The sequence below is a fragment of the Macrobrachium nipponense genome, chromosome 2 (genome assembly GCF_015104395.2).
Source record: "Macrobrachium nipponense isolate FS-2020 chromosome 2, ASM1510439v2, whole genome shotgun sequence".
Classification (NCBI taxonomy): domain Eukaryota; kingdom Metazoa; phylum Arthropoda; class Malacostraca; order Decapoda; family Palaemonidae; genus Macrobrachium; species Macrobrachium nipponense.
Window position 1 is genome coordinate 124,203,282 of NC_087201.1, and position 12,591 is coordinate 124,215,872.

At 34.3% G+C, this 12,591-nt stretch overlaps 2 protein-coding genes across 2 annotated transcripts in view; one reads left to right on the plus strand and one right to left on the minus strand.

The window, feature by feature from the left end:
• LOC135221301 (uncharacterized) overlaps window positions 1-12,591 on the minus strand; it is a 146,837-nt gene that overhangs the window by 85,908 nt on the left and 48,338 nt on the right. The window lies entirely within an intron of this gene.
• On the plus strand, window positions 1,409-3,021 carry LOC135220962 (ubiquitin carboxyl-terminal hydrolase 20-like; the record flags this gene model as incomplete). The annotated part of the gene is given in 1 exon segment (XM_064258631.1): window positions 1,409-3,021. A coding segment is annotated over 1 exon segment (245 nt), but the record flags the coding sequence as incomplete, so codon positions are not given.

Genomic DNA, 12,591 nt, shown 5'->3' on the forward strand with positions numbered 1-12,591 from the left:
GGTTATTGTATGAGGTACATTAGGGTTTTTATAGGCATGAACAGGTTGCTATGATTGGCATTTGTAGAGTACTGTTTTACGTAATGGGAGCCTAAATCATGCATGGTTTCAGGGTTACATAGGGGTCTTGGAACATTTTCCTATGTATACTGGAGCTAGCTAGCTGTATATACTGTAGTCAAACCATGGTTTATGAATGCTTTAAATCATGAATAAGTTGATTAATTAAAAATAAAATTTGAGGGAACAAAGGTTTGTATTACAAACAGCAAGCTAGAACATTATTGCATTGTGAACAAAGGCCACAGTACAGAGACAAAATGTTTCATCATGCGTCAGTTATACAGCAGATCTCACTTACTTAGATGTTTGCTGAATGTTTCTAAACTGCTCTTTTATATTTTTAACTAAATGAAGATGGTTCTAAAGAAAATTATTGGTGTTACTAAATGAAGAAGTCATAATAGGATCACAATTGAGGTAAACAAAAAAAGAAGTTCATACAATTGATGTACATGTGTCTGATGTTACCACGCAGTTTAGTATGGTCAAGTGTGTAACCTGCACAATATTATGAAAACAATAAGAGGCCATGAAAGCAACTGATGTGAAAGGAGTGACAGTGCTTACAAAACAAAGATTAAAAATAATTAGGAAGGTAAAAAAATTGACCCTGATTTGGATGAACAACAAATGGTTACTGACTGATAGCATTTCAGATACCATAACTTGTGAGAAGGTGAGGTAAGTATTTTGTTGATTGTATTTTCATATACATTAGACTTTATGCATTTCATTGTTATTGTTTCCAACTCTAGGTAATTGTCATAGAAGTTTCTAGGTAATTGTTATAAAATTATGAATATGCAATAATCTGGGATTTAATCTGTTTCACATTACAGTGGACCCTCCCATATTCGCGAACTCACAATTCGCGGATTTCTCTTGGGGAAAATGTTCCCGCATTATTCGTGGAAAATTCGCATATTCGCGGTATTTTTCTATGAGAAATATCCAGAAATTCCTGGTTTTTTTTATCAATTTCATCATAAAATGCCCTTTTTGTGATAAATCTATTAAAAAAACCAAGTACGTATAAACATTTTTAGTGGGTTTTTCTTGAGTTTTAACTAACAAAATAGGCTGTTTTCAGCATTTTTATAGGGGTTCCAACTATTCGCGGGTTCTAACTATTCCCGGGGGGGTGTCTGGTATGCATCTCCTACGAATATGAGGGTACCACTGTATATCTTGTATGAAAAATTTTGCTTATTGGTTCACAAACAGCTTCCTGCAATGAGAGAGAGAGAGAGAGAGAGAGAGAGAGAGAGAGAGAGAGAGAGAAGAGAGAGAGTGAGAGAGAGTTAGCATTGTGAGATAATGCATTCAGTTGTTTTACTTTTACTTCAGGTCATGAAAGTTGTACCCACCCACTCACCGAAGTTACCAAGTAGCAGCCATGTTGCTTCTAGGGCAGAAACTCCTTCACATTCATCATCAGTAGAAGATAAAGATGAGGTTTCACAAGAGGATTTCAGTTTGCAACAGCCCTGTAATGCTGATGATGTTGTTGAAAAAAACAAGTACATTATTCATAATAGAGAGGAAAGCCAAGATCCCACAGAAAACCTTCACAGTAACTCTCAGTTGTGAGTGCAGTATTATCTGTGATCAGTGATTTAAAGATTGCCAAAGTCTTTAATCGTAGGATCAAGAATTTATACTGATTTCTATAGAATTGAGACTTCCTAATCTTCTTTTCATACTATAACTATTTTAGACTTTCCCCATAAAGACAAAAATGTTTTAGGCAAAATAATAAGTGGTATGATTTTCGTTTTAATTATTGTGTTGTATGTTGAAGTACCTGGAATTGTTTCTAATATTAATGGAAACATGCCCCTGAAATTGAGGTTATTCCATCCTGCGTGAAAAGTTGAATGTGTAAATGATATACAGTTAGCATGTTTTCATCTGTTGCTTACCTTTGAGCTTGCAAAGCAAGAGTTTTTGTTTGATGTAATATTTGGAAAACTGTAACATATTGTGCCATTAAACTATTTCTGTTTAAATGATCATTGACTTATAAAGTTATTTATTTTGTAATGAATTGTAATTTTGCCATTTTTGTATGGGAATTACATAAGTTTAATTTTGATTCCCTTAGTATAGTTTATAATTTTTATTCCCTTGAGCATAGTTTATTTCTCTACAAATAACAAATAACTGAAGAAAAAAAATTGTATTGCACCTATAAAACTTAGTAAACCATATTTTTTTTGCATTAGAGAGAGTAAAGATTTTGTGATGCGTTAAAGTTAGGTTCTGTGATCTTAAAGGAGCATTTCTCTTTAGGTACAGCTTAATTTTTCAGGTTCCAGTGTGAATGGGTTGATATTCAAAAGCAGATCTCAAAAGTTGTATGAGTTTTTAGTCCCAGTTCCATTACCTCTTATTTAATAATGGGAACAATTTTTCACATTTGCTCAGTACTCTATATTTTCAAAGAACCTAAAAAATGTATGTATGCGAGAAGCAGGAAAATAATGTGAATTATGCTGGTTGTTTGCATAGACAATTTTGAAATGACATTAATGTTGTCATGGAGGGGAAAATAACTTCTTGAGTTGCTAATATCTTGCATCTTTGAAGAATTAGAATTTATTTTCCCATTTGCAAATGTATTAGATCTTTATAAACATTGTAGTGTGCTAGTGTATGTCTGAAATATTTCTGGTGTATGCAGTGTTCGAAATCAGTTTGAATTAAATTTTTCTTAATGGGTAAGTCAAATTCAGCAAAAAAAAAAAAAAAAATTAAATTGAAGATCATTTTGTTGAAGACCATTTTAAACCCTTCCAGTACTTGGTTTTAGTAAATACCATGGAAAACTATTAAAAGGCATGTTGAGAAACTGTTTAGTTAATTTTATATAAAGCAATATTGTTATATGTATAAACTATAGGTGTTCTTGTCACCATCTTGTAAATTTGTTTTCAACTATTAAAATGTTTTCTCAGTTTTGTATGTATTTTTTGATCCTGACAATTCCAGGAATACCCTGGCTTAAGTAACCATAAGTGATTTTCTTAGCTCATGGTGCAGTTCTATTAATTTTGAGTGCAATTCTTGAAAAAGGTTTCAGATGTGCCATTGGGCTAATTTTCCCTCCGTGAAACTAATCCATTCAAATACTACAGTGGTACCTCGACATACGAAAGGCTCAACTTACGAAAAACTAGAGATACGAAAGCAAATACGAAAAATTTTACAGCTCTACATACGAAAATTGCTCAAGTTACGAAAGGTTGTTGCTGTAAAGTCCCGAGATTCGCCCGGACCACCGAGAACAATTTTAAAACTCCCGCGCCGCCAACTGAGTAAACTTGCCACCATCCTCCCGCTCTCCCATTGGTTCCTGATGCTAGTCACCCCATAAGATCCTGCTCTCCCATTGGTCAGCATCTACCCCTTGTGCTTTAAGTATTCTATCAGTAAAAGGATGCTGTAAATTGAAAAACTTATTCGTGCAATACATTTATAAAAAAAAACATTAGGTAAAGATAGAATAAAGAATAGAAATGAATGGTTATTATACTATTTGGTAGGTTTCAGTAGTTGAAGAGAGATAAGAAAAATTTTGGCTTACTGTGTACTAGGAAAAGTGATTGCTTGGTGATCGTTCGATACTCGTAAGTGCTGGATGTAAACAAGTTTGGAAGCTTTTTTTTTTTTGTTTGTTTATTATAATAATGGTTACTTAATAATTATTTGAAATGAGTACATGCAATACATTTAATAAAAAAATTGTGAATTAGATATCATAAAATATAAAATAAATCAGACTGCTATCATCGAAGCCAACAAATACGTATTTTTAGAATTCTTCTTGTGTTTTAATATTACGTTACGTATATGTTTCATTATAGCAGTCAGTAACTCGGTATCTCCATTAGGTAAAGATAGAATAAAGAATAGAAATGAATGGTTATTATACTGTTTGGTAGTTTCATTAGTTGAAGATAGATACTAATGAAAATTTATGGCTTACTGTGTCCTAGGAAAAGTGATTGCTTGGCGTTCGTTTGGTACTCGTAAGAGCTGAATGTAAACAATCAATTGGAAGGGTTTTTTTTTTGTTTTTTTTGTTTGTTTGTGTATTATAGTTAATGATTAATTAATAATTATTTGAAATGAGTACATTCGACAAGAAAACTGAAGATACAGTTTTCATTAGCTTTCGTTCATCCAATTTCCCATTTGTTTTTACTGAAAAGACATATCACTAAATTTACTCTAGAATATGAAAATATACTGCAAATTATATCATATAAATTAAAACTGCAAAACAAAACCGTTCAGATACTTAAAAACACGATATATGTCCGAAGTAATTGGAATTTCTCAGATGGATTCGTTCATAGAGATCTGGTAGATAGAATGTGAATTTCTGATTTTAGTACTATGTATCACGACGACAATATTTACTCGTTTTGCTTCTTGAACGGGGATATATTGCATCATCGTAAGAGGTGAATGCAATTATTTTAGTTTCTACAAACTTATGTTTGTATTCCAAAGCGATTAAAGTTAGCTGACGTCAATGGCACTCAATGTTGCGACGGCTAAGGTAGGTTGAACAAATCTAGCTGCATCCGCAAGAGTGTTTTCTATGATGTGAGGAGGAGCCCTAGAACTTCGAGCGGGAAAGCGCAAGTCACTGGATACTGGCTAACGTAACAGATTTCACACTTTGATTACTTTGACGTTGACATGGATCAAATGCTAGTTGCTTTTTGCAAAGCTACTGTCTAAACATAAATATTAATCAAGGATAAAGTAGCATGTCAGCGCAAAGATTTTCTGGCTACATGCTCCCATTACGAAGCAGTTCGTAGTAGCCTACAGCCCTACATGACTGCATTTCTTTGCCGCGAGGCTGAAAGATCTCCCACGATATAAAACTTTAATTGCCTGTGCAATACATATTGAGTTATTTGTGGTAATAAATATTTTTACTTAACACAGCTTTTTTCGTGAATGATTTGTGGATGAAACCCGATTTTCAAAAGTAAAGACTATATCAAGAGAGCAAGAATGACCGCACCGTGTCTAAAATTTTCCACGTCTTTTTACAATCTTTGAGTGCTACGGCAACTGTCGATTGTAATCAAGATTAGGGTATGAATTTCTTAGAGAATTAACTTGAATATTGTTGTTAGAATATTAAACTTTTATTTATGATGCATTGATAATGTTGATTATACGCTTGGGTGTAGTCATTTGTTTTTACCCATAATTCTTGCGTTATGATATGCGTGGCATGACGCCGCTTTTGTAAAGTAGTGTAACCGGCAAATTGATCGCCGAAGGTACTCTGTACTGCTGTATCTCCCACATTCTCCATTAAAGTGATCCATTTATGTACTGATTTTCTTATTTAATAATCCACCATCATGTTCTCTGTGGCAGGGTGACCAGACGTCCGTATTTGACAGGATTGTCCCATATTTATGACATTTGTCCTGTGTCCCGTATCGACCCTCCCCGGGACGCCTTTTGTCCCGTATTTTCAATATTTGAAAAAAAAATTTACAATATACTAGTGAAATTTTGCAAAATACAGGGCAAAGGCGGCAACAGTGCAGGGGGCCAAGAACGAACAAATCTGTCCTTGGTATTTGATTTTTTAAACACAAGGCAGCATGTCCGACAAAAAGTCCAACAAAAAAGTGAAGAGAAAATGTACTTTTAGACCAGAGTGGCAAAATTACAGTGATTTCAAGCAATGGTTCGTCCCCCAAAACAACAACAAAAGAGGTGCATACTGCAAAATATGCGTGAAGAATTTTAGCATTACGCACGGTGGACTGAGGGATGTACGACAGCATGGATCAACAGCAGCACAAATCAAATAAACAAGCAGCCTCAGCTGCAGCAGTGTTAGGAATAAGATCATTATTCCCAGCAAAAAATTGTACAGAGGCAGACATGGTATGGTGTATATATCTATATATAGGATATATATATATATATAGATATATATATATATAGGATAATATATATATATTTATAGGATAAAATATATATATATATATATATAGATATATATATTATGTATGTATGTATGTATATTGTTCAACTACCTCTCCAATTTAGGTGTCCCGTATTTCAATTTTCAAAATCTGGTCACCCTGCTCTGCGGTCACAGGTTATGGGCCCAGCTCAAGCAAGAGGAACTTGTATTTTGATGGTGATGAGGAGAAATGTGAGATGTGGGAGATAAAATTTCTAGCCCATCTGAGACTTCGAAAGCTTATCCTAGACGAAAGTGAAGATCGAACTTCAGCAGAATTCATTACCAAAAATGCTGACATTTTCGCCGAGATCGTTCAAGTTCTAGATGACAAGAGCCTCCAATTAATAATGAGAGATGCAGTCAACGATGGAAGAAAGGCCTTAGCGATTCTACGGTACTGGCAAACCAAGAATCATCTCCCTCTACACGGAGCTGACGTCACTGAAAATGAGAGGGGAAGAATGTGTGACGAATTATTTTCTTCGAGCAACCTCTACTTCGTTAAAGTCAGCTGGTGAGACGATCAGCGACAGCCTTCTTATTGCTATGGTGTTGAAGGATCTTCCAGAGGAATTTACTCCATTTAATACTGTTGTTATGCAGAAGGATACTGAGCCTACGTTTCTGGAATTCAAGTCTCTGCTACGGAGTTATGAAGAAAGCCTGAGGAGTCGAGAGGCACATAGGCCTAATGTAAAGAATGAGAACGTCCTTAAGGTGAATTATAAAAATCCTGATTTTCAGTGTGGTGGGTCTGCCAGTGGCTCATCAGTAAGGTGTTTTGATGAAGACTTTGATGAATCAAAACATATGGTTGAACTTGCAGATGGTGCAAGATGCAAGAATATTGTTAAAGGTAAAGCTAAAATTGTACTTTATGATACAAATGGTATAAAACAAAATGTTGTTCTTGATAATACTTTGTATATTCCTACTTTTAAGCAGAATATATTTTCTGCACAATCAGCTGTTAGTAAAGGAGCTACAGTAAGCTTTAATCCTAATCATTCTGAGTTGATAAGCCCAAATGGTGTGTCTTTTGAAATAAATGAGAAAGGTAAGCTGTATTAACTAAATAATGTAAGCTCATGTAAATCTCGTTCACTAGAGGAGTGGCATAAGGTTTTGAGACACTGCAATGTTAAAGACATTTTGAAGTTAGAACATAAAGCTGAAGGTATGAAAATTAGTGACAAAAGTGATTTTGATTGCATAATTTGTCATGAAGGTAAAATGCATTAATCTAGGAACAGATTACCAGATGAAAGAGTAAAATGGAATTTGTACATTGTGATCTTGCTGGACCAATGAGTATTGAATCAAGGGAAAAATCTAAATATTGTATTGTTTTTGTAGATGATTATTCAGGATCTGCTTTTGTTTATTTCTTGAAACAGAAAAGTGATGCAATTAATGCTACTAAGAAATTCCTTGCTGATACTAGTTCTTATGGTGTTGTTAAAAGATTTAGGTGTGATAATGGAGGAGAATTTACTTCTTCAGAATTTAAAGAATTTCTGGTAAGTAATAAGATTAAACAAGAAATTTCTTCACTAAATTCACCACACCAAAATGGTACTGCTGAGAGAATGTGGCGTACATTGTTTGAAATGGCTAGATGTCTCTTAATTGAAGCAAAGCTACCAAAATTCATGTGGAATTATGCTGTTAGGGCAGCTATTTATATAAGGAATAGATGCTACAATTCTAGACTAGATAAAACCCCATATGAAGTGTTAATGTCTAAGAAGCCTAAACTTGAAAATATGCATATTTTTGGTTCCCTGTGTTATGCTTATGTAGAAAAGAAAGCTAAGCTTGACCCAAGATGTGAAAAGGGAATATTTGTTGGCTATGATTCATAAAGTCCTGCTTATCTTGTATATTATCCAGGAACTGACAGTTTGAGAAAGGTTAGGTTAGTACATTTTACTGATAAATTCAATTTTGATAAATCTCAATGTCTAAAGGAAGATGGTGAATCAGAAGATAGTGAATCGGATTATGATAATGAGAATGTCATTTGCAATGAAAAGAAAACAATTGTTAATGATAATCAAAGTGATCCTGTTTCTCAACCTATCCTTGTTGAAGATGAGCATAGTGAAATTAATGCAGATTTGACTGAAACTGAAAGGGAAGGTGAGTCCCGTTATCCAAGTAGGGAGCGAACTGCTCCCAAATATCTTGAAGAATATGTTGATCCTGATAATGTTGATTTACTGGGCTATTCTGTTCATTATTGTGGTAAAGTAACTGAATTTCCTGAAAGCTATAGAGAGGCATTAAATTCACATGTGGCTCACAAATGGAAAGCTGCAATGGATGATGAGATTCAATCTTTAAGAAATAACAATACTTATGAATTGTGTAGTTTACCAAACAACCGTTGTATTGTAGGTGGACGATGGGTATATGCCATTAAAGAAGGGTTAAATGGTGAAGAGCAATATAAAGCTCGCTATGTTGCAAAAGGGTATTCTCAAATTGAAGGTGTTGATTATACTGATACTTTTTCTCCTACTGTGCGTATGACCTCAATTAGAATGCTTATACAATTGGCAGTACAACATGATTTAATTGTGCATTGTATGGATTTTAAAACTGCCTATCTTAATTCTGATATTGATTGTGAAATATTTGTTCAACAGCCTGAAGGTTACAATGAAACAGGTAGTAATAATGAACAATTGGTTTGGAAACTGAATAAATCTCTGTATGGTTTAAAGCAATCAGGCAGAAATTGGAATAATATGCTCCATGATTTCTTAATTCAAAATCATTTTGAGCAGTCATTAAGTGATCATTGTGTGTATGTCAATAAAAGACATAACTCACATGTAATTATTTTGGTTTGGGTTGATGATATGATCATTGTCAGTAGTAATGAGAAAGCTCTGTTTGACACTAAACGTGTATTATGTCATAGATTTGAGATGAAAGATTTAGGGAAACTTTCATGGTTTTTGGGTATTGAGTTTGTTTTTGATGGAGATTGTATAAAAATGAACCAGAGTAAGTTCATTGAGAAAGTTTTGAGGAAGTTCAAAATGGATGAATGCAACCCAAAGTTAATTCCTTGTGATCTAAGTGTTAATAAGTGTACTTTTGAGGAAAGTCCTGTGGTGTTTTTGTATGGTAACACTGCGTCCCAGGCTTTAGATAGTTACGCTATGTGTAAGTTTTAGGTAAATAAAAGGATATCTGGGTGTACATTTGCAACTGAAAAGTGTTTTAATAATTTACTGTATGCGAATTACACCGTTAATATTCGAAATAGGATATTAGTTGATAGTACTCTTTACAGAAACATTGTTGGAAGCTTGATATATATCATGACTTGTACTAGGCCTGATTTAAGTTTTGTTGTGTCTAAACTTTCACAGTATATGGCTAGGCCAACTCAAAGTCATTTGGCTATGTGTAAATATGTTCTGAAATTTCTTAAAGGTACTAAACAACATGGCCTTGTTTTTAAAAAGTCTTATGTTACTATTGAGATTTCTGGTTACTGCGAGTCTGCGACTCAGACTGGGGTAGTTCTGAAGATCGTAAAAGTATTTCAGGTTATTGTTACCAAATGAATGCTGATAGTGCTCTTATTTCTTGGAAGAAACAAAGCAATGTAGCTTTAAGTTCTTGTGAAGCTGAGTATGTTTCATTGACTTTTGCTATCCAAGAAGCAAAATTTTTGCAGCAGTTGTTGATTGATATGACTAATGTTGAAGTCAAACCCATCATATTATTTGTTGATAACCAAGGGGCAATTAAACTTGCTATAAGAACCCTGTTTACCATCAAAGGTCTAAACATATAGACATACGCTATCATTTTATCCGTAATGAAGTTATGAGTGGAAATATTGATTTAGTGTATGTCCCCTCAAGTGAAAATAAAGCCGATATGTTTACAAAACCAGTAACTATAAACAAAATTGATTTATTTTAATTTGTGTCATTAATGGTTTTGTAATATTGACCTTTGATAGCTATGTATTTTTGTTTTTTATTACCATGATGCATATATTTGTTTGATGTGTAGTAATTTGCAGATTGGTGAGAATAAAAGTTTATGAGGGGGGGTTAGAATATTAAACTTTTATTTATGATGCATTGATAATGTTGATTATACGCTTGAGTGCAGTCATTTGTTTTTACCCATAATTCTTGCGTTATGATATGCGTGGCATGACGCCGCATTTGTTAAGTAGTGTAACCGGCAAGTTGATCGCCGAAGGTACTCTGTACTGCTGTATCTCCCACATTCTCCATTAAAGTGATCCATTTATGTACTGATTTGCTTATTTAATAATCCACCATCATGTCCTCTGCGGTCACAATTGTGATCCTTCAAATTTTATCTAGCATAGTGCAGCACGATCTTGGCAGTCATATCATATCGCAAAAGCATAGGCCTATTGATAGAGATACTTAATTCATTATATTTTCTTCTGCCTTACCCCCGTCACAAGTCCTTCACCAGTACGATAATTTTCTCTCTCTCTCTCCTCTTCTCTCTCTCGCTCTCTCCTCCTCTCTCCTCTCTCTCTCTCCACTTATAAAACATACTTTAAAACTATATATATTACCACTCAATCTCCCAAAGAAAATATAATGAAATTAAGTAGTTATAAATAGGCCTAAGCTTTCACATGAGCAGATTTTGCTCTCTCTCTCTCTCTCTCTCTCTCTCTCTCTCTCTCTCTCTCTCTCTCTCTCTCTCCACTTTTAAAACACATTTGAAAAACTATTATCACTCAATCTCTCAAAGTAAATAAAATGAATTGAGTATCGCTATAGATAGGCCTATGCTTGCGCTCTCTCTCTCTCTCTCTCTCTCTCTTCCAAGTTTCTCTCTCTCTCTCTCTCTCTCTCTCTCTCTCTCCACTTTTGAAACATTTGAAAAAATATTTTCACTTAATCTCTCAAAGTAAATATAATGAATTAAGTATCTCTATCGATAGGCCTATGCTTGCACGCTCTCTCTCTATCGTCATAATATTCCATTCTTTACTGTATTGTTCCTCACGATTTCCACAAGTATTGCCCAAATTTTAAAACCCTTTCTCTCATTGTTAAAGATACGTCTTTAATTACGTATGAATTTTACATCAGTTTAGTGTCAAACATTACTTATAAATAAGGTTTCACAATAGGTTTTAAAAAAGGATGATCGATATTCTACCCTGAACTGACTTTACCAAACCAATTAGCGAATAATATAGAGCCTGTTTCTACATTCAAGTATAAATGATTATAGGACCTCAACAGAATCTTATGGTGTAAAGTTGATGGAAATCTAGAAAGCAACAAACGCTATGATTTTGAAGCTCCGCCCCCTTTTAAGAGTTGCCAGGTGTGGCATTATTGAACAATATATGTCCGAAGATTTAAAAAAACTGTATCTTAAGTTTCCTTGCTGAGTGTACATACTGATTATTTATACATTTTATCGGCATATTCTAAGCTTTTAGCTTCTTAGGTTTAGATGACAGAATCATAGACTAGGCTACAGTAGCAACCGCTAACATAGGCTAGGCTTATTGCTAAGGGACATATGCTAAAGTCCTAATATATGCAGTAAAAATGGGGTTGAACATTACATGCAGTTGAATATTACTCAAGTATGTACAGTATTTTGCCTTTTTGGAGTCATATTTCTTCCGTCGGATCGGCGTCGTAACCCTAGAATACGTGTTTTAGGCCTGGAAATATAATTTACTGGGATGTTTTTGGAGGGCTTGGAACGGATTGGCCATTTTACATGTAAAATGTGGTCCAAGATACGAAAACCTCATGATACGAAGGGCGCCTCGGAACAGATCAATTTTGTATCTCAAGGTACTACTGTACCTTCATTTCTTTCCTCATCCTTTCACTGATCAGTTCAAGAACTACAGAACTTCAGTTTGTCAAGTTCATAATAAGTTTTGTTTTTTTATTTCAGGAACAGAAACTGTTTATTTAGCATATGGTTCATTGTTTGCCTTTTACAAATTTTGTTTCTCTACTTCACGTTTTTCAAGAGGTAAATTTCTGCAATGGTAACTGAAACCCTGACTTTGTGAGCCCTATTGTCAGCAAATTTTTGTATTTAGCACATGTCTGTAGCTTCTTGACCACTTGACTAAGACAATCCTAATCATTCACAACTTTCGTTAACGCGACTCCATGCTTCCACATTTTTGCTAGGAATAGCTGTTTAATTTTACACCTTCTCCAGTATTCACTAAGTTCTTAAAAACTGACAGAGCACAATTGGTCACTCTGATCTTTCTATTGTTCCAACAAATGTTTTTGCTGAAATACTTAAAATTTTATTTAGATCTAACTTTCTTGAAAACCAGGTGATTACAGCATTTCTATTTGAATATGACACAACTCAAGGCCATGTGGCTACTTGAATGTAAATTAGGGTTTTCTTGCATTCTACTTAGTCTTTTCTTCATTGCCCTGTTGTAACTGAGCTTTCATTACTGAACTGTGCTTGATTCTGAATACATTTTTTATTAC